Consider the following 21,255-nt stretch of genomic DNA (forward strand, 5'->3'; position numbering starts at 1 on the left):
GTGCATCAACCAAGCAGCATTAAGCACGAGTATCACTACAGTATTTATCTATTTAGTGCAATCGGACCGATTGCTGACCAATTATGGCAATAGACAAGGAGATCCTCATGGCACTTGACAATAATGATGACATTAAAAAGATGGCAGATGGCAATTAGTTACTGTGCCACTTACTTGTTTACAACAAATGGGTTAGCCTGCGAAAATAGAGGTCTGGTGCTTTGCGAGAAAAGGGGGACCGGGAAAGGAGTCAAATTCCAGCCTGAATTAAGGTCCTAGTCTGCTGCTGTTATGAGAGAAATTCAGGGTTCATACACATTTTGACCAATGGATTTCCATGACTTTTCCATGACTTTTCAATAACTTTAAACCAAATTTCCATGACCAAACATTTTGTGAAATTTCGGTGTATACGCGAAAAAGAGACAAAATGTAGCATTCAAACTAACAACGAGAATTCCAAGGCATACAGTATACCTTAAATGACAAACCCAAGTATGCCTGCTTATATTTTGAGCATATTTCTTTAAAAGCATATGAATTATTTAAAACTCAGCGTAAATGAACAGGGATGGGCATTCGATTAAATTGTCTTAATCGATCGTCGGGAGAATTAAAGATCGTGATTAATCATTAATATTTTTATATTAAAATTCACTATTTATAGGCTATATTAAAATGCAGTGAAATTAGAAAAAACACAGCGTGTTTCCTCATTGAGGTCTTTATTACAAGATGAACAACTCTTGTGGCAGTTAAACGGGATCAGTTCAATGGTTACATTTCAAAATATGTGCTGCTGTACTCTTAAGCCCCGCTGAGAGCAGCTAGCCGCTGACAGCTAGCTGGATTTGACGGTTCTCGACCTCTCAGTCCGGCTGTTGTCACGCCCTCACTCCCGGAACCCCTCACCCAGACCCAGGTCTGTCCGGGTTCCCTTTCCCGTGGACTGATGGAGGCTAGCTTCGGGCTGCTTCCTCCAGCTGCTAACATCCTCGCTGTGCTGCGTTCAGGGCAACTCGGATGTCTGACCTCCTGCCACATAGCGAACATGCTATAGTTTTCATCAATAAAACAATAATGTCATCGACGAAATTCTTAATGATCAATTCATCGATCATCGATCGTCGATGAATTATGCCCATCACTAAAATGAACGACATTAAAATATGAATATAACAAATTACCATGACTTTTCCAAAACTTTTGGGAGATTATTTTTTTCCATGCCTGGAAAAACACATTTTAAAATTCCATGACTTTTCCAGGTTTTCCATGATCGTACGAACCCTGGAAATTAGCTTTTCCGATTTGTGATGTATTACTGCCATTTTTAAATGCAGTGCAGCCATGAGGACCTATAGTGAAATCAGAAAGCCTTTATGACATGGCGCCTTGATCAATCTGACACTGCTGTTGATCATTTCAATAGTTGTGCTACTGATGGTAAACTAATACAAAACAAACAGCCCAAAGGAAGGGCTTGCTTGAGATGAAGTGTACAAAATGGCTAGTGAAGCAGGAGGACATGAAAATAAGAAAATAATGTCTAAAAGCCGGCGCATGCTTCTGCAAATGCGTCTGCGGCTTTTCATGCCGCTGTTGCGAAGGACTCATTGTCATTCATGCTTTTCCAAGCGTTGCGCGTGTTACAAAGCAATTCCCCGCCAGAACACAAGGCGGAGTAACGTGTTTTGTCGAAGACGACCTTAGAGACGCCTTCTTTGTTCTTCGTCGACTGTTTATTTACATAGCCACTGCGGCTCCTCATAGCCTTTTTCTGGCGGACATATCCGCCAGTCAGTGACGGGTTATACAAGTGGTCATACTTTCGGATCTCTTCTGCCAAACGCTCTTCTATTTGGTCCATATTCGTTCTTTAAATCTTCCGTTGTTTCTGCCGGTATTATGTGGCATGAAACCGGAAATGCGACTCGGGAAAGGATGTAGTTAGCAGACCAATCACATCCCTTGCGGGCTGCGTAAGGCTCGCGGAGCTTTGCCGCGCAAGGAAGAGCTCTTGCGCTTACGCAGAAGCATGCGCCTCCCTTAAGTCCCATTCTATTTGTGAAGTTACAGAGAAACACACATCTGATTAAATGAAACTGTATTAGATTTCTATCCACATTGAAGTCCACATTGAAATGAAAAAAAGATTTTACGCTCCTTCAGAATGAACAAACAAATACTTATAGTAGTCGAATTTAGTCTGCTGATGAGTCCATGAACTGCATCTAATGACCACTTCCACAACTTCTGTGTCGACTAAAAATTACACAGACAGGATGAATATCTCACTAACAACTCACACGTCAAGGAGAACCACTCAGAACCATCCCCCACCTCATATTAATTAATTCACATGAACAAGAAAAGTGAAACAATTGGGCAAATCAGTGCAGCCATCGGACAAGGGAAAATAATAGGAAGGTGCATAGAGTTATCTGAGCTGGATCAGTGCATCATTGGAGACACAGCACTGCAGGTGAACCCTCAGCTGAGCAACTGTGGATGCTCCAGCTGAGCCTTACTGGACCCATTGGGATTGGACATGCAAGGTTCATACTAAATGTTTTGATTATTATTCAGGTTCAGGTCCCACTCAGTGTGCAGTGCATCTCCAGAGCGACATTCGTCTCAGAACAGAAATAAACAGGTTTCAGAATTTACCAGCTGCACTTGGACGTTTTAACTAAAAGTTGTATAACTATGGAACATGTGACACAATTAATATGTAAATATCAGTATGTAAAACCTAAAGATAGGTAACTATTTTTTTGACTATTATTCTCCTCCTCAACATGTTCATGTGTTTAAAAAGTGTTATCTTTTGCAGTATACACCAAATATACTGTGTGTGTGTTCTACTGTTTAACATTTCTCCTGTTAAACATTTCCATGCATTCTTTCACTTGTCAAGAATCTGCAAGAGTGCTCTTCTTTGTGCGTAGATTCTGTTCTTACATAAGAACAAATCCCAGATAAGAAAACATTGGTGAATGTCAGAATCTTTGTTAAAACTGAATACGTGGGTTTTAAGGAGATAACCCTCATATGTAGAATACACAATCTTAGTATTCAAAATAGCTAAATAAAAGAATCGATTCCAAAGGGAAAGAAAAAGACCAGAACTCTAGGGATCACAGCTAAAAAAGGGTTACTAGTAAGGATTTAGAACAAAAGATGAATGCAAAAAAGTTATGTCAAAGGAACTATAAGAAAACGTGTGAAAGGAAAAAAAACAAGAAGCAGCAACTGCGACAGGTTGCATGCAGGCACGACAAATGCACAGTAAAAAAAAAGTGATTTAGTATGCTTAATTTAATCAATAAACCAACCTTTCCACCAAAGTCTTTTTTGTAATATTGTGGCTTTTCTCCCAGTTTTCTAAGCGGAAACCTGAAAACAAGTACATAGATAGATAGAGAGATAGAGAGATAGATAGATTACTTTATTCATCCCGGAGGGGAAATTAAGTCGTCATAGCAGCCGGTACAATTGAATACAATAAAATACAATACAATAGAATAAAATATAAAATATAAAATATAAAATATTGCGGTAGAAAGAATAAAAAACAGAAACACAAGATAAAATAGGTAGATAAGGTGCAGTGGCAGATGATGGTAATAGTACTGATGATATGATGGTAATGTTATTGTCAGACAGTATATAAAAAATAGTACAGTATATATAGTATATAATATATATTTATATATGATAGTAATTATACCAATATAATAGCAGTATATAGTAATAATAGCAGCAACAGTATATATAATAATAATAATAATAGTTAAAAATAATAAAAATAACATGTACACATGTATAAATAAAATATGTGTATATAGACTTATATATACAAAGAATATACAAAGAGTATGATATAATATATGATATATAGTACGGGTATAAATATAAGTATTTGGCGATACAATAGATAATACTAGGGCTACGTTGTAGCACTAACGGGCCCGAGCACAGGCAATTTCAAGTCTGTTGCGGTCGGGGAAGAGAGAGCGATCGATGACCAAGCGCACGTCTCTGCCTTGCGTGCGTTTTAAGCTCTGCAGCAAGAATAAACGCTTCACTTCCTGTAGCCAGCAGGTGGCGCTATGATTTTAAGTCATGGTGTCTTTGTAGATGTCATCAGGTCGCGACTCTTGTCTTACATGTCTAGTTTGGAGTCGATGGGACCAAATATGTCTAAGATATAGAAGCTTGTGTTTTCATGGCGTTCATCACACTTTGCCGCCACGCCACGGTCAGACGGTGTGTCAGAAAGTTGTTTCTTTGATAACTTTTTATCTCCATATTGTTGTGATGACACTCATCTACATTTTTTGTTGATCTGATGAAAGCTCTCCGAGAAGTACATAAAAATAGAACATGTACCAAAAACAAGACATTTCCTGCTGCCACCAGGGGGCGCTGTCATTTTAAGTCAAGATTTTTGTGTTGTTGTCTTCAGGTCGCGACTCTTGTCTTACATGTGTAGTTTGGAGTCCATGGGACCAAATATATCTGAGATATAGAAGCTCGTGTTTTGATGGCGTTTCGTGACACTTTGATGCCATGCCACAGTCAGACGGTGTGTCAAAAAGTTGTTTCTTTGATAACTTTAGATCTTCATTTTGTTGTGATGACAGTCGTCTAAATTTTAAGTTGATCTGATGAAAGCTCTGCTACAAGTGTATCATAGAAAAAAACATGGAATATTCCCAAAATGGCCACTAAATCCTAAATTGCTGGCTTCCTGTTGCGTTTTTCATAATGCTCCGAGTGGCTTTTTTGTGCGTCTGGTCATGATACACAACTGTCTTCAAAATCATGAGGATCAGTGAATGCTAAATGAGGTGCTTCTCAGTAAATGAGGGGAAGCTCCGTTGGTGGCGCTGTTGAGCCATTTTGCCACGCCCATTTCCAAATACCCCAGAATACGTACATTTTCACGACTTTCTAACCAACTGCAAACTTTTACAACTTTTTGAGCATGTTAAAGGCCTCAAAAAGCCAATTCATTGCGCTCCGCGAAATAATAATAATAAGAATCATTTCAATTTCAATAGGTCCTCTCACCGATTTCGGTGCTCGGGCCCTAATAATATACTGTGAGTGTAAGAATATGTAGACAGAGTGTGCAAAAGACAATATTATTGTATAAAATGATGAATTGAGACAGGTATATTTAGTGCAGTTCTGTGATGGTGGCTCTGACAGAGGTAGAGGAGTTGTACAGTCTTATTGCGGTTGGGAGGAACGATTTCCTGTATCGTTCCTTAGAGCAGCGGGGTTGAATGAGTCTGTGGCTGAAGCTGCTCCTTAGCTTGTCCAGTGTTTTGTGGAGGGGGTGAGACGGATTGTCCATGATTGCCAGCAGTTTTGCCAGCATCCTGTCCTCCACCACCTCCTCCAGGGTGACAAGCTTAGAGCCAACCACAGACTCTGCCTTCCTAATCAGTTTTTTCAGTTTGTTGGCGTCCCTAGCCTTGATGCCCGCACCCCAGGACACCACAGCAAAGAAGATGGTGCTCGCCACAACAGACTTATAGAACATCTGCAGCATCTTGTTGCAGACATTGAAGGACCTGAGCCTCCTCAGGAAATAAAGCCGGCTCAGGCCCTTCTTGTAGACGGCCTCTGTGTTGGTGGACCAGTCCAGTTTATTGTCCAGTGTGACACCCAGGTACTTGTATGCAGGGACCACCTCCACAGCCGTCCCACCGATGCAGACAGGAGAGGGCAGGGGCTTGGTCCTCCTGAAATCCACCACCATCTCCCTCGTCTTCGCCACGTTGAGCTGCATGCGGTTCTCCCCACACCACTTCACAAAGCGGTCAACCAGGTCCCTGTACTCAGCCTCCCCTCCGCCCTCAACACACCCCACAATGGCCGTGTCATCAGAGAACTTCTGCAGATGACACGTCTCTATGCAGTGCTTAAAGTCAGCAGTCTATGTGGTGAAGAGGAAGGGGGACAGCACAGTTCCCTGGGGGGCCCCGATGTTACTGATCAGACGATCAGACACACAGTTCTGTAATCTCACAAACTGTGGTCTGCCCGTCAGATAGTCATCGACCCAGTTGATGAGGGGAGCACTCACCTGCGTGCCCTCCAGTTTGGCCTTCAGCAGTCTGGGCTGGATGGGGTTGAAGGCGCTGGAGAAGTCGAAAAACATGATCCGGACTGAGGTGTTGGGTCTGTCCAGGGAGGAGTAAGCCTTCTGCAGCAGGTAGATGATTGCATCGTCAACCCCAACATGGGGCTGATATGCAAACTGCAGGGGGTCTTGTGATGGGCACACCAGCGGTCTGAGGTGGGCCAGGACCAGTCTTTCCATGACCTTCATGATGTGAGAGGTCAGTGTCACCGGCCTGTAGTCCTCCAGTGCAGCAGGACGTCCTTTTTTGGGCACTGGGACCAGGCAGGATGTTTTCCAGAGCACTGGCACTCTTTGAAGGTGTAGGCTCAGGTTGAAAAGGTGCTGGAGAACTCCACAGAGCTGGCTGGAACATGCCTTCAGCACACGAGGGCTGATGCGGTCCGGCCCCGCAGCTTACCTCGGTTTGAGCCTCTCCAGCTCTCTCCTCACCTGGCTGGCTGTGATATGGAGTCCAGACTGGGGGGTGGGGGATGTCAGTGGTGGGTTTGAGGGTGGTGCAGAGATGTGTGTGTTGCAGGAGGTGGTGGGGGGCTGTGGGGGATGTGAGGATGTCCTGGGGGTGGGAGGTGTGAGAAGGTCTGTGGTAAAGGCCAGCGGGGGGGTGGGGGGAGATGGTGACTGGGGTGGTGGGGGGCAGGGGGTGATGGGGGGAGGTGGGGGGTTGTTGCTCAGAGACGCAGTAGAGGCAGTCGTAGAGTCAGCGGAGGGTCCGCTGGGGGTGGGGGGGTTGGAGTTGAACCTATTGAAGATAGCAAGGTACCAAGATAGCAAGGTACCAAGGAAGACACTGTACCCTCCGACTATTCCAAAGTTATCTAAAAACAAGAAGCAGCAACTGCGACAGGTTGCATGCAGGCACGACAAATGCACAGTAAAAAAAAGTGATTTAGTATGCTTAATTTAATCAATAAACCAACCTTTCCACCAAAGTCTTTTTGTAATATTGTGGCTTTTTTCCCAGTTTTCTAAGCGGAAACCTGAAAACAAGTACATAGCAAGATAGCAAAGTACCAAGGAAGACACTGTACCCTCCAACTATTCCAAAGTTATCTAACTGACAAAAAATATTCAGAGACCATCAGACCAGAACAGAGATCATGGTGAAACCCCTCAGTGAGGCAGGAAATGCTGTATGTTGGCAATGTTTTGTGACTGATTGAAACCCAGCCGTGTTTTCTATTTCTACATGTGTTAGATACAGAGGTATAAAACAGAACAGTGCAGTGATTGGACATTGTGTGTTCATCATTCTATGCTACAGTAAAAAAAGCAAGAGTGAGACACTGTAGTAAATCTGATGTCAACCTTCTTACCTTATAAGCTGTTACTTCAAATACTCGTTTGCTAGAGGGGAAACCACAGTTTGGGATTTTCAGCCACCAGATTTATCCCAATGAAATACTCACTGTTATGACGAAATAAATGGTAAATGGTCTGTACAGCTATTAATTCATTCAGGGTCTGGGCACACTGTCATTCATATAGTGCATTGAATGATAATACAACATCCGTACACTGCTGGCAGGTAAGACATTTCGGCACATGGAGTGAGGGAAACAGGGATCGAACTGCTGTCTGTTCGGTCTTGCTGACCACTCAAAGCGCTTATTTGTTTTTTGCCATTCATACACATTCATATACAGTGCATCTATAAGCAGTGCTTTCTGTGAGAATGGCACATCAGGGATCAGGGGCCATTTAGGGTTCAGTATCTTCCCCAAAGATACTTTGGCGCACAGAATGACCATATTACGGTGGCCCTGAGAGCTCAACGAACAATAACTTAGGAAAACACATGCAAGTTAAGAAAACACATGCAAGTTGACAAAACACTTGCAAAGTAAGAAAACATCTTCATCAATTTCACAACACAACACAACACATTACAGAAACGCGCAGCAAATAGAGAAACGCCCTGCAAATAGACAAACGCGCTGCAAATAGACAAACGCGCTGCAAATAGACAAACGCGCTGCAAATAGAGAAACGCGCAGCAAATAGACAACGTGCTGCAAGTAGAGGAGAAAACACAACGGAAGCGTTTCCAGAGGACAGCTAAAAGTGATGGACACTGCTGCCACAAAAACGTCCAATACACCATACAAATTCGGTTCAACACAGGGTTCGGCCACCCGCGGCTCTGGAGCCGAATGCGGCTCTTTAGCCCACACACACACACACACACACACACACACACACACACACACACACTCGCCCGCTCCTGGTATTTCATGATGGCCTGATACGATGATGATTTAAAAAATGTACATGACGTTCACTCACGTTCATCGTTACGTTCACGTTAATAATATGAAAACTGATTCGTTAAGTTCAGCGTTCACGAAACATATGCACAACACTGTACTGAACAGTCACTGCAGAGGGGCTGAAGAGCCACATTCGGCTCCAGAGCCGCGGGTGGCCGAACCCTGTGTGGAACCGAATTTGTATGGTGTATTGGACGTTTTTGTGGCAGCAGTGTCCATCACTTTTAGCTGTCCTCTGGAAACACTTCCGTTGTGTTTTCTCCTCTACTTGCAGCACGTTTGTCTATTTGCTGCGCATTTCTCTATTTGCAGCGCGTTTGTCTATTTGCAGCGCGTTTGTCTATTTGCAGGGCATTTGTCTATTTGCTGCCCGTTTCTGTAATGTGTTGTGTTGTGTTGTGAAATTGATGAAGATGTTTTCTTACTTTGCTTGTGTTTTGTCAACTTGCATGTGTTTTCTTAAGTTGCTGTTCGTTGAGCTCTCAGGGCCACCGTACCATATAGACCCCACATAGGCTTTGCTAAATGTTGCATTTGTTGATGGCAACAACTACATTTCATCTCATGTACATTAACAATAAATACTTTAAATACTGTATTATTATATACATTACATCCATCCATTCATCCAGAATCTATTGAGGCTGTCTTTTTTTCCAAATATCAAGTTAAAATTTGTTAAAATTGTTTCAATTAGACGAGCTGGACCACGTGACGTTGCTCTGCTTGTCTGTGGTGCCTCTTCAGTAGCTGCTTATAAGTGAGCCCATAGATTTGTTATAAGGCAGTTGCATGGTAAAAAGATGACAAGCCTCACCATTGATCCTCTACACAGTGTAGGACCTAAGGTACTTCCACACGCCACTTCTCACATGCCCTGCTGCAATGATTGTCTGCTCAGGGTTAGGGTAACACATATACAGTGCCTTGCATAAGTATTCACCCCCTTTGGACTTTTCTACATTTTGTCATGGTATAACCACAGATTAAAATTATTTTCATCGTGAGTTTATATAATGGACCAACACAAAATAGTGCATCATTTGGAAGTGGGGGGAAATATTACATGGATTTCACAATTATTTACAAATAAAAATCTGAAAAGTGTTGAGTGCATATGTATTCACCCCCTTTACTGTGAAACCCCTAACAAAGATCTGGTGCGACCAATTGCATTCACAAGTCACATTTGCAAGTCACATAATTAGTAAATAGGGTCCACCTGTCTGCAATTTAATCTCAGTATAAAAACACCTGTTCTGTGACGGACTCAGAGTTTGTTGGAGATCATTACTGAACAAACAGCATCATGAAGACCAAGGAGCTCACCAAACAGGTCAGGGATAAAGTTGTGGAGAAATATGAAGCAGGGTTAGGTTATAAAAAAATATCCAGAGCTTTGAACATCTCTCTGAGCACCATAAAATCCATCATAAGAAAATGGAAAGAATATGGCACAACCGCAAACCTACCAAGAGGAGGCCGTCCACCCAAACTGAAGAGTCGGACAAGGAGAAAATTAATCAGAGAAGCAACCAGGAGGCCCATGGTTACTCTGGAGGAGTTGCAGAGATCCACAGCTGAGGTGGGAGAATCTGTCCACAGGACAACTATTAGTCGTCTACTCCACCAATCTGGCCTTTATGGAAGAGTGGCAAGAAGAAAGCCATTGTTGAAAGGGATCCATAAAAAATCCCGTTTGGAGTTTGCCAGAAGCCATGTGGGAGACACAGCAAACATGTGGAAGAAGGTGCTCTGGTCAGATGAGACCAAAATTGAACTTTTTGGCCTCAATGCAAAACGCTATGTGTGGCGAAAACCCAACACTGCCCATCACCCTGAGCACACCATCCCAACAGTGAAACATGGTGGTGGTAGCATCATGCTCTGGGGATGCTTCTCTTCAGCAGGTACAGGGAAACTGGTCAGAATAGAGGGAAAGATGGATGGAGCCAAATACAGGGAAATCCTTGAAGAAAATCTGATGCAGTCTGCAAAAGACTTGAGACTGGGGCGGAGGTTCATCTTCCAGCAGGACAATGACCCTAAACATACAGCCAGAGCTACAAAGGAATGGTTTGGATTAAAGAATGTTAATGTCTTAAAATGGCCCAGTCAAAGCCCAGACCTCAATCCAATAGAGAATCTATGGCAAGACTTGAAGATTGCGGTTCACAGACGGTCTCCATCCAATCTGACTGAGCTTCATCTTTTTTGCCAAGAAGAATGGACAAACCTTTCCATCTCTAGATGTGCAAAGCTGGTAGAGACATACCCCAAAAGACTTGCAGCTGTAATTGCAGCGAAAGGGGGTTCTACCAAGTATTGACACAGGGGGGTGAATACTTATGCACCCAACAGATGTCAACTTTTTTGTTCTCATTATTGTTGGTGTCACAATAAAATTTATTTTGCACCTCCAAAGTACTATGCATGTTTTGTTGATCAAACGGGAAAAAGTTTATTTAAGTCTATTTGAATTCCAGTTAGTAACAGTACATAATGGGAAAAAGTCCAAGGGGGGTGAATACTTATGCAAGGCACTGTATCTACAATTGAATTGCAGTGTTATCAACCATTTAAAAAGTAGGGGAGAGCGGGGTAATGTGAGACATCAGGTAATGTGAGACACCCCCTGTATCTAGGCAACGGAACACATTTGTGGTAATTTGACCATTATGTTTTCAAGCCCCTCCCATTCCCCCCTTGCCATGATGGAGAAGTTGGTGCTGGTGCTGTGGAAAGTATGTTTTTTCACAAAAATGTGTTTTTTGAATGTAAAAGTAAATTTTCTTGCTTTGAACTTAATCAACTGTTGTGTCAAAAGAAATTGATTCAGGTAGAAAAACTTATATCATACATGTTGGTGACCTTCCAACATATAAAACCATGTGGTTGATGCTAGCTGAAGATTAGCCTGAATTGCTAAGAGATGTTGTTTTTTCTAAACAGTGGCTGTGGGGTAAAGTGAGACAGTGTCTCACTTTACCCCACCATGAAGCACAAGTTAAGTTTAGTCTTAAACATATTTTAGTGTTATATTACATTATATCTGTTTTATTTTTAATGTCATAAACATTGTAGAAAAGCCATCATGCCAAGAAACTATACACCAGGAAGACAACCTGGGGCCAAACACCCCTCGCAGAGATGGAGAGTGCAGCCGCTGAGGTCATGCAATGAAAGAAGTCCTTAAGAAAAGCTGGAAGGGATAGAAATATTGATAAGACAACCCTCAAAATATTCATAAAGAAAAAAGAGAAAGGGAAAGTAAAATCAGTAGCCTGGGGTGCAGTAGCTGAGGTAAAGAGAATATTCACAGATGAGATGGAAGAGGAGCTTGCCAAACACTTGAAACAGTTAAGTGCCGTGAACTGGCATTTGAATACGCAGAGAAAAACAATATCCCTGTCCCTGCCAATTGGACAGAGAAACAATGTGCAGGTAAGCTAGGGTGTACAAGAGATCACATGAATCATAATAATCATAAATGTGCTTAATTGACCAATCCCCATGATTCTGTTAATAGTCTGATATTAGTTTTGAAATGTGTGGTTGTCAATCTAGCTGTCAGGATTTTAACTATTACAACATGTGTTGTTATGGTAGTTTTAAAGTGGAATAAGTAATTGGATCACTTTACCCCCTTGATTTCTCTGGTCTGTCTCACTTTACCCCGTAGCTGGGGTAAAGTGAGACACAAGACCATTTTTTTAAAAACAATCATATTTTCACTGCCCTTTGTCCTGGAGACATTCTGATAATTTCCATTGCTAGAAAACATCCTGAATTAATGGGAAATGTGTAAATTTTACTGATATATCATCTTAGCTAACCTAGAGGGGAGCAAATGTAAAACATGTCTCACATTACCCCGCTCTCCCCTTAGAGGCCTCAGAGCAACGGCTGTTGTACAGATATTATGTATTTTAATCGATAAAATGTGTCAATGTTTTGAATAAACCGACCTGTCAACACTGACTATAAACTGACTCCATCCTTCTGTGTTCCTGTGTGTGAGAGTGTGTGATTGTGTGTGTGTGTGTGTGTGTGTGTGTCTGCGTGTGTGTCTGCGTGTGTTTGTGTGTGTGTGTGTGTGTGTGTGTGTGTGTGTGTGTGTTTGTCTGTGTGTGTGTGTGTGTGTGTCTGTGTGTGTGTGTGTTAGCCTACTTACGGGACACTGAAGATGTAGCACTGGCGGTACTGATGATGCTCCACACCACAGGCAGCAGCCACAGCGCGGTCACATGAGACATCTTCAGAGATAAAACTCAGGGTCGACGGGGCGGACAGAGACGGTCTGTTGTTCTGGGCACACGCAGGCAATACGCTGCTTTCTTTATCAGCAGCTAAAGCAAAGAGCAATGTCTGACCTCCTCGTATTGTCTCCTCTCTCCTATCTATTTTCCACCTGCCCAGCGGCACTCCAACGGGGTTCAACCAACAACCTCCAGAAGAAGCTAGTGGACAGAACGCGGGTGTGCTGCGGGCCGGACCTCAGGTGCATGGTCAGACAGACAGACAGCGGATGCTACTGCGCTGAACTGCCGGACTCATCAATACACCCCCGATCTCTGCTGGAGTTGGTACGGTCCGATACGCACAACAATGCAGGGCTCCTTGAAAATCGGAGGGGGTTGAGGGGGGTTGGGCAGAAGGGGAACGCCAGAGGAAGGTGTGAGGACAATATGAAGACAAAGATCAGTGTTCTCCGCTACACGGGCAGCAGATGTCTCTATGAGTGAATAAACCTGGGTGGATTCAGACAGGGATTTCTGTTTTACAGAGGCTACACATGAACTGCTAATATAATTATACAAATATGACTGTAGATCCAACCAATTCAGCAGATCTGTTTTCATACACAGATATGTAACAATGCAAATGTCCGAGTGAGACGCTCCGGACTCTCCGGAGCTCATGTGAGAATACAGAAGAAATCCTCTGGGACAAACACTGTGAGCAAGTGACCACATTTTTGTACACATATTTTAGTTTCCACCAAATGAAAACAAAAATGCTGCCATGTTTTGTTTACCAGTAATGTTTTCCAAGCTCCAGCAAAGACAGCAGGCCGTCAACATTGAACCTACATGCAAGATGGATTGGTAATCATCCAGCAGCATGCATAGATAAGTGCCCCCAAGTTAAATGCCTCAATCTCAGTTTGTGTCAATGATCTGCCATTAAGATGTGTAGTTTCTATGAATATTTTGTTGAATTGCATTGTACTAGTCATTGCTGCATTCTGTTCTTTTTCACATGCAAGGACTACTCAATTCACTGTTCCTAACCAACCAGGTAGTCCGTTTTATAATATATAGAGTCACTACACTCTCAGCACTTTGCTGTTATATTAACACAGGTGGGCAGGTCTACTGCAACGTAATAGTTCAAACTGTACAGTTATTACATCTTGCGTCTTAAAATCAAATATTTCCTGAAACTTTGGGTTTTAGATGCATAGTAAAAGTCTGTTTGAGGTCTATTGCTTTGGAATGTCACTTGCCAATATTTTGTCAAAATGATGATCACAATGTCATATCAACGAGTCACACACTAGAATAATCTTGTACTCACCCACATTTGCTAGCATACAATACATCAAAAATAGAAAAAATTAGTGCTGTATGCATGTACTCAAGAAAATCCCTTTTTTTCAGAGACACAGGATGGGAAAACTATTAATTCAAGGTTTCTTTGGAAAAATTGAGCCACAAGAAAATGTCTTGTAGCTGAAGAGCCAGTGTGAAGATTCCAGGAACCGTGCTGACTATCAAACTAACTGCTGCAGCCATTTTACATCACCACGAAAAAAGAATGAAAATTAGTTGACAATTTAAATCACAATATGAATCACTTTACACTTGATACCAAATTTTACTTTGTTACAGCACATGCTTTCTTTTCCATTCTTCACATATTGGCAATATGATACACCTGATATACTATTGGACCCGATTCCAATCAAAGAGCTGGGATTGGGGCAGGCACCGAGTTGAAAATGTTTTCTTCTATGTGCTCGCATAAACCACAGCAGTGGTCAGTAACTGGGTCAAACCGTGGGTCAGAATCGCTGATAATTTGGATAATTTCATTATTTGTATTTTCACATTTCAGACTTAGACACGGACATAGACACACAGCACAGGTGCTGATCCACAATGACATGTCATAGAATCACAAAATAGAATAGAAAGGTAGTGTTACATATATTGACAAATAAATACGTAAATTAAGTAATGTGTGAATAAATCTACACAATTCCTATTTGGAAACTGTGACATGACTACAGAGTGGAAAAATCCATCTGTCATGGAAATAATGATCCTTATATTTGCAATGTTTTTTAGGCTATTTATTTATTAATTTACTGCAGAATTATAATAGTGCATAATTAGCCTCCAGGGCAGGGTCTACAGAGTTTAATCGGTTGCTTGTATTGCATTTATGTTCATTTGTATTGCTTTGGTGATTGAAGCAAAAAATGAATATGTAAGAATATCATTTCACTGCACGTTAGAAAACATGAAACTGACTTAAACTCAGATTAAACCATTGCATTGGTTAAATTCCCTGACTCTCTATATGTGTATATGTAATTCCAAAACTTTACTGAATTTGAAACACTTTGCTGAAATAAACTTCAGTTTATTCATAACCTTTACATTCCTGCAGAGGTTCAGTAATGACATTTACTATTACTGGTATTATTAACAGACTTGTGTTGACCACAATATAAAAACACTGCAGTCGATACATTTTCTTTGGTAATTTTGAGTCACCTATACTTTCTTTGAGTGTTTTAATTATTTTTTGATCTTTTATCTCTATATTTTCACTGCTTGTCAGATGAAGACAGAATTAATAATGTAACAAGCTCTTACAAACAGTATTGTGAAGTCAGGGGTCACTTTAGATGTTTATGAGCTGGTAAAGACTTTTGTCACTCTAAAAACACTACAATGTTTTTATTTTAATTAGTGTAATAGAAAATGATCTAATATCTCATCAAAGTTACAGGAATAGAGCAATTTTTTTTCAACAAATCTTTGTATGTTTCCTCCTGACCCCTAGACAGTAGTTTTGAGTTTGAGATGCTGAAAACATCCCAGTTTTTGCGTGATAAACACACAAAGCACTTTACAGAACAGTCACTCATTCACATACACATGTAATTAATAAAACTAGAAACAAACTTTATTTCTAAAATAAGGAAAACTATTCTTTTTAAGGATGTTGCAAATTATCCCACCACTCATTGTACTGGTTAAAATCACAGCATGAGAAATTTGTCTCAGAATTTAAATATAAATTCGGAGACAAAGTGATCAATAATTTAGTCATATTAGGGCTGGGGGAAATATTCACTACCACTATTATTTGCCAATTTTCAAAGAAATGGTACCTGATAAGGGCATCAGGAAATAAGGAGAGAAATTATCCAACATTGTTGGCTAATTTCGGTAAGCAGAAAATACGGTAGAGGAAGGGATGATGTTAGCATTGGTGATGTCATCAAAAAAAAGAAAGGGAGACTCTTGCTGCAGTCCTTAAAAGCACAGGTACATGTTTGCTAATGCAGAACTTACAGTTGTGGGGTTAGTAGCAATGCTATTTGATGGAATAAATCGAATAATCCCGTGATAACAATAAATCGCAAAATATTTAGTTTTACAAGAAGAAATAAGAGAGGGATTTCAACATAAAATACCCCTTTATTCTTCACATTGTTTCAACATATTACTGGCCACAAGCGTGTTTAATGTTGTTTCCCAAGAAGTGACTGGAATGAATCACCAGAGAAATCTACTTAGCTGACAGAAAACGGCTCCAGATGTTCTGTGAGAAAAGGGGAAATGGTTGAATCATTGGTCACGAAAACTCAAAAACTGTTGAAAATTAGGAGAGAACAGTTTCCATTAAAAGGACAGGTGTCACAGGGGAACAGTGTAGATTTCATATTTATTGGAAAGGTAATACACAAATTATTTCAGTATACACCAAATCAAAAAGACTGGAATTCCGGCCCACGTTCGGAGCACATGCATGAAATCATCAGCAGACAATTCAAAGAACTAAAACAATACAGTTCACTCCCAATGTTTATGTGCAGCATTATCTCTATCCGATAACAATCATGCACTGTTGGCTCAAGCCTTTCTAAAGTGTAAAACCATCTATTTCTGAGCCGTTTGGAAACATGTATTGGCTGAGAGCCACTGTTGGGATATGGGACTTGAAAGTATTGAGAGGAGGACCAATACATTGGTTTTGATCTTTTCATTGGATTTGTTGACATAAACAAAATATGTTTGCCTTTTCATTCTCAATGATTTACCAGCTCTGCACATGTGGCAATAATGACATAATCAAATTCATAGTGTATCTACATAAAATGTGATCAAAGCCAGAAGCATTTTGTAGTTGCATACAGTAGCTATGGTTTGTACAATTGAAGATAGTCAAAAAAAGACACAAATAAAGTCCAAATCATGTAATCCTTTCAAACAGAGTTAACTTTTTATAGAATAAACAATATCTAAACACTGACAAAATGATCTAAGACAGTTAATGATAAAGACAATTTGATTCTTTATAATTAAGGGTGAGATTTACTCACTTTACAGTACAAGCCACAGTCACGCATTCACACTCAATTCATGCAGCTACTATATGTTCCACGTTTTCTATCACCATCAGCTGGAACATTCATCAGGGGCAATTTAGGGTTCAGTATCCTGCCCAAGGACACTTTGTCATGTGGATTAGAGGAGCTAGGAATCGAACCAATGATGACTTATGTTGTGAAGACCAACATTTTTATAGACCATCAAATGGGGACTTGTCTTCCTAATGAGGAAAATGAACAATTACCCATAAGGTTAATATTTCAATTTAAAGGTGAACACATGTTTTAAGGTTAGAGTAATGTTTGGCATTGGCTAACATTGGGATGATGCTTAGGGTTCGATCAGTAGTTGTTAGGGTTACAATAACAAGGTTACCTTAAGCACTTAGTCCCCAGGAAACAAATATTATTACACTGACATTGGTTTGGTGTGTGTGCGTGTGTTTGTTTGTGTGTGTGTGTATGTGTGGGGGCGGGGGGCGGGGTAGTAATCATAAGCAGAGTGTGGTGTCCGATGTGATGTGGTTTTGGTGCTCTGGCTGCTGAGGCTGATATGTCTCTTCAGACAGGGGATCTTCTTTGCCACTAGCCTTCTGAAGTGTCTCTGGAACTTCTTTCCCACAAACGTATAAAACACAGGACTGATACAACAATACAGAAATGCTATGTTCCGGGTGACATACAAGGCATAGTCCAAACCATCAGATTCACTACACAGGTCATCATCCTCTTTGGTGCTGGAAATCTGTATAGCTTGAAGGAGAATGACGATGTTGTAGGGTGTCCAGCAGGCGAAGAAAGTGAGAATGATAACAAATATGAGCTTGATGGCGCGGCACTTCTCCTTCATGCGGATAGACAAGATACGGACAGTGATGCTGATGTAGCAGTACATCACCATGAACAGAGGGAGAAGGAAAAACAGGAGGAATTGTTGGTAATAACTCACCAGACGCCAGCGCTCCATTGTGCTTTCAGGAAATCCTGACTCCTCACACATAAGTCCACTGAACGGATTTTTCGACACATTCTGGAGAACCAGCTCTTTTATGCTTGCTACAACACTAATACACCAAACTGCTACTGACCCAACAATGGCATATGCCTTTTTCCTGCTCTTGGCAGCTGCCACTGCATGCACCACTGCAAGGTATCGGTCAAATGTCATGAGTGTGAGGAAGAGAATGGAGCTGTAGAAGCCAATAAAGTAGGCGCTGCTAACCATCTTACACAGAAACGAGCCAAAAATCCACTCTGACTGATGGTATGTCGCCCAGAAGGGGAGACTGGTGGCAAAGAGAATGTTGGAAAGGACCAAATTCAGGAGGAAGACGTTTGTCACTGTGTTAAGTTTTTCATACTGGTAGATGATGAAGAGTACAAGCCCGTTGCCAAAGTAACTCAGGATGAAGATGACATAGTAGAAAACCGGGATGAATCTTGCCCCAAAGTAGTTGACACTCTCCTTCGAACAGATCTTAACTGTTTTGGAGCCCACATAGCTCAGGTCGGTCGTGTTACTGTCATTGAACAGTTCCAGGAAGAGCTCATATTGGTCTTCGTCGTTCATGGCTGGAGTCTATCCTGTAGCGTAGAGATGTTAAAGAGCATTAAACAACTGATCCTGATCACAACAACTGAGCTGCAAGACGGCAAAAAACACTTGAGAGTACAAAATAAAATACAGAGAAGTGTCAAGAAATAAGTGACTGATTCTTGTGGGTTCCATCAACTGAGAACTTTCTGTTCTCTGTTCTCAAAACAGAGAACAGAAAGTGCTTGGCGCAGCTGAAAAAAGTCTCTCTCAACTAGTGTGCAACACATGACTCATTTCTTGTTGTTCCCAGAAATTATTCACTATCAGGTACTGTGACTTGAGTTTTATACTTTTTATCTCCGCAATGAAATGGGATCCTTTGTGAGGAGAGGTAATTTGGGAATATTAAACCATAACGCCTGCAATTAATAGCCATCCTGCTCTAACAACCCTACCATCACTACAGCCACCTCCAGAGAGTAAAACATCTTCCAGTGATTTTTCGGGAGCTTGTAGCAGTTGCTCAAGTTTTTATAGTTTCCCAAATTGTCTATAAAGCTGTCATTTCCCACAAAAACAAGACATAGATTGACACTGAAACATGCTAGCCTTCTGCTAACATTTTATGTGTTGGATTTATTCTTGTCCCAGTCTTTTTCTGTAATTTCTTTTGCCAAACCTGAGTTTATATTTAATCTGCTTTTGTACAGATCCATTCTAAGTCATTTCTCACAGTGAAAGTTCATAAAAGCAGCGCAGAGGCTTGTTTCCTGTCCCACGACTTTGCATCATCATAAGTATTTATCATGTTTTTAACTGTGGGTTTGTAGAATCAATGTGACTTTAATGTTGAAACTCCATCAATAAATATTCAGACATGTTTTCTCTTTATGATAAACCATCAATTGTGGTAATCTGTGATTTATCTTTTTTAACCTTGCAACTAATCGGAACTAATCGGAACTACGCATTTAAATGAAAATTTGAATGCGTAGTGAGTTGATGATTTTCTTTTGACGATGCCCTTTAAAATCTATCATCAACAGCAAATGTGCATACACTGACATTATCCACAGCTGCAGAAAATCTATTTATTCTGAATGGAATATCAGAAAACTTATTTTTGGACATGACACAATTTGCTTATACAGTATAAGACTGTCTCGTAGCTTCTCCATTTAACATTAAATTGCTCATAATTTGTGTATTTGATGCTTTATAGTTATTTATAATGAACAATGTTGTTTAAAGTATAGCTGTTTCTTTAATATTCCTTTTCATTAGGGCAAAAGAGTATGCATTTTGAAAAATAATTGTCATATGTAGTGTGCATTCGATCTCTGAAATTCCCAACACGCAATACAAACAATAAATTGCACATGTACATCTCATAAATCAGCACATGGTGTCAAATACAAATTAATATAAACAAAAAAAATTGACATTTGAAGTCACTGTTCTGAAGTCTGACTGAACTCACCGCAGGAGCTTTTGTAGGTGTGCAGGAGAAAGATGAGAAACGCAAAGAACAGCTGAGGGACTCTGGAGTGTTCGCTGCAGCAGTTTAGTCAGTGAGAAAGACGACAGTGTCTGCAGAAGGGGTTGTCCAAAAATGTGCTGTAGCATGTGTTGAAATCAGGTGATGTTGCTGGCCAGTCATGAGCCATTAAGACTTTTGTTTATTTTTATTGGTTAGAAACATAGTTGACTTCATAGCAGTGATTACATCGTGATCAAATATTACAGTAGGGCTGCCTCATTAAAGTGCAATCATTTGGCAGAAACACTTCAGATGAGATTCCACAAGTCCAGCTTTCAGGTTGTTTTTCTTTTTGTCAGTCAGTTTGCAGCAACTTCTTGAGACCGATATGTCACCAGAAGTACAATGCCTATAAAACGTATCCACTCCCCTTGGATGTTTCACCCTTTTATGGCTATAATATATGAATTCATGGTCAATATAATTTAGCTTTTTTGAAAAGAATTTGCAAAAAAAAACTCTCTAATATCAAAGTGAAAACAGATTTTTACAAAATAATGTCAATTAATTAAAAATATATAAGGTAAAGTAAATGACTGCATAAATATTTACCCCCTTCAGGTCAGTATTTGGTAGATCCACCTTTGGCTGCAATCACAGCCCTGAGTCTGTGTGGATATGTCTCAATCAGGCTGGCACAACTTGACAATGCAATTTTTCTCAATTCTTCCTTGCAAAACAGCTCAAGCTCTGTCAGGTTGCTCAGGGATCAGGCGTGAACAGCTGTTTTTAAGTCCAGCCACAAATTCTTGATTTGATTGAGATCTGGGCTTTGACTTGGACACTCCAGAACATTCACCTTGTTGTCTTTGAACTATTTCTATGTAGCTTTTGCTGTATACCTGGGGTCGTTGTCTTGCTGGAAAATAAATCTTCTCCCAAGTCGTAGTTCTCTTGCTGACTGAATCAGATTATCCTCCAGGATTTGGCAATATTTTTCTGCCTACATGTTCCCCTCTACCTTTACAAGCCTTCCAGGGCCTGCTGCTGAGAAGCATTCCCAAAACATGATGCTGCCACCACCATGCTTCATGGTGGAGATGGTGTGTTTGTGTTGATGTGCAGTGTTTGGCGTTCGCCAAACATAGCGCTAGTCTGATGGCCAAAAAGTTCATT

At 40.8% G+C, this 21,255-nt stretch overlaps 2 protein-coding genes across 2 annotated transcripts in view; both read right to left on the reverse strand.

Annotated features, from left to right (window-relative positions):
• The window catches only part of cntnap2b (contactin associated protein 2b), a 47,205-nt gene extending 34,193 nt beyond the window's left edge, over nt 1-13,012 (reverse strand). Inside the window, exon 1 of the mRNA XM_053438666.1 lies at nt 12,605-13,012. Coding sequence (XP_053294641.1) covers nt 12,605-12,686 — 82 coding nt within the window. The 5' untranslated portion in view covers nt 12,687-13,012. The remainder of the gene's footprint in view (nt 1-12,604) is intronic.
• A 3,364-nt stretch (nt 13,013-16,376) lies between these two features.
• ccr12a (chemokine (C-C motif) receptor 12a) lies at nt 16,377-20,237 on the reverse strand. The gene is made up of 2 exons (XM_053437994.1): nt 20,080-20,237; nt 16,377-18,646 (listed from the first exon to the last, which is right to left on the reverse strand). Exon 2 carries the CDS (start codon nt 18,630-18,632, stop codon nt 17,472-17,474), a length of 1,161 nt encoding a protein of 386 aa, XP_053293969.1. The 5' UTR covers nt 18,633-18,646; nt 20,080-20,237; the 3' UTR covers nt 16,377-17,471.
• Between the last annotated feature and the right edge of the window lie 1,018 nt (nt 20,238-21,255).

This window comes from Pleuronectes platessa, chromosome 13 (genome assembly GCF_947347685.1).
Source record: "Pleuronectes platessa chromosome 13, fPlePla1.1, whole genome shotgun sequence".
NCBI lineage: Eukaryota > Metazoa > Chordata > Actinopteri > Pleuronectiformes > Pleuronectidae > Pleuronectes > Pleuronectes platessa.

What these genes read in the sequence shown, in the direction of transcription:
- ccr12a (XM_053437994.1), bottom strand. Translation starts at nt 18,632, where the DNA reads ATGAACGACGAAGACCAATATGAGCTCTTCCTGGAACTGTTCAATGAC.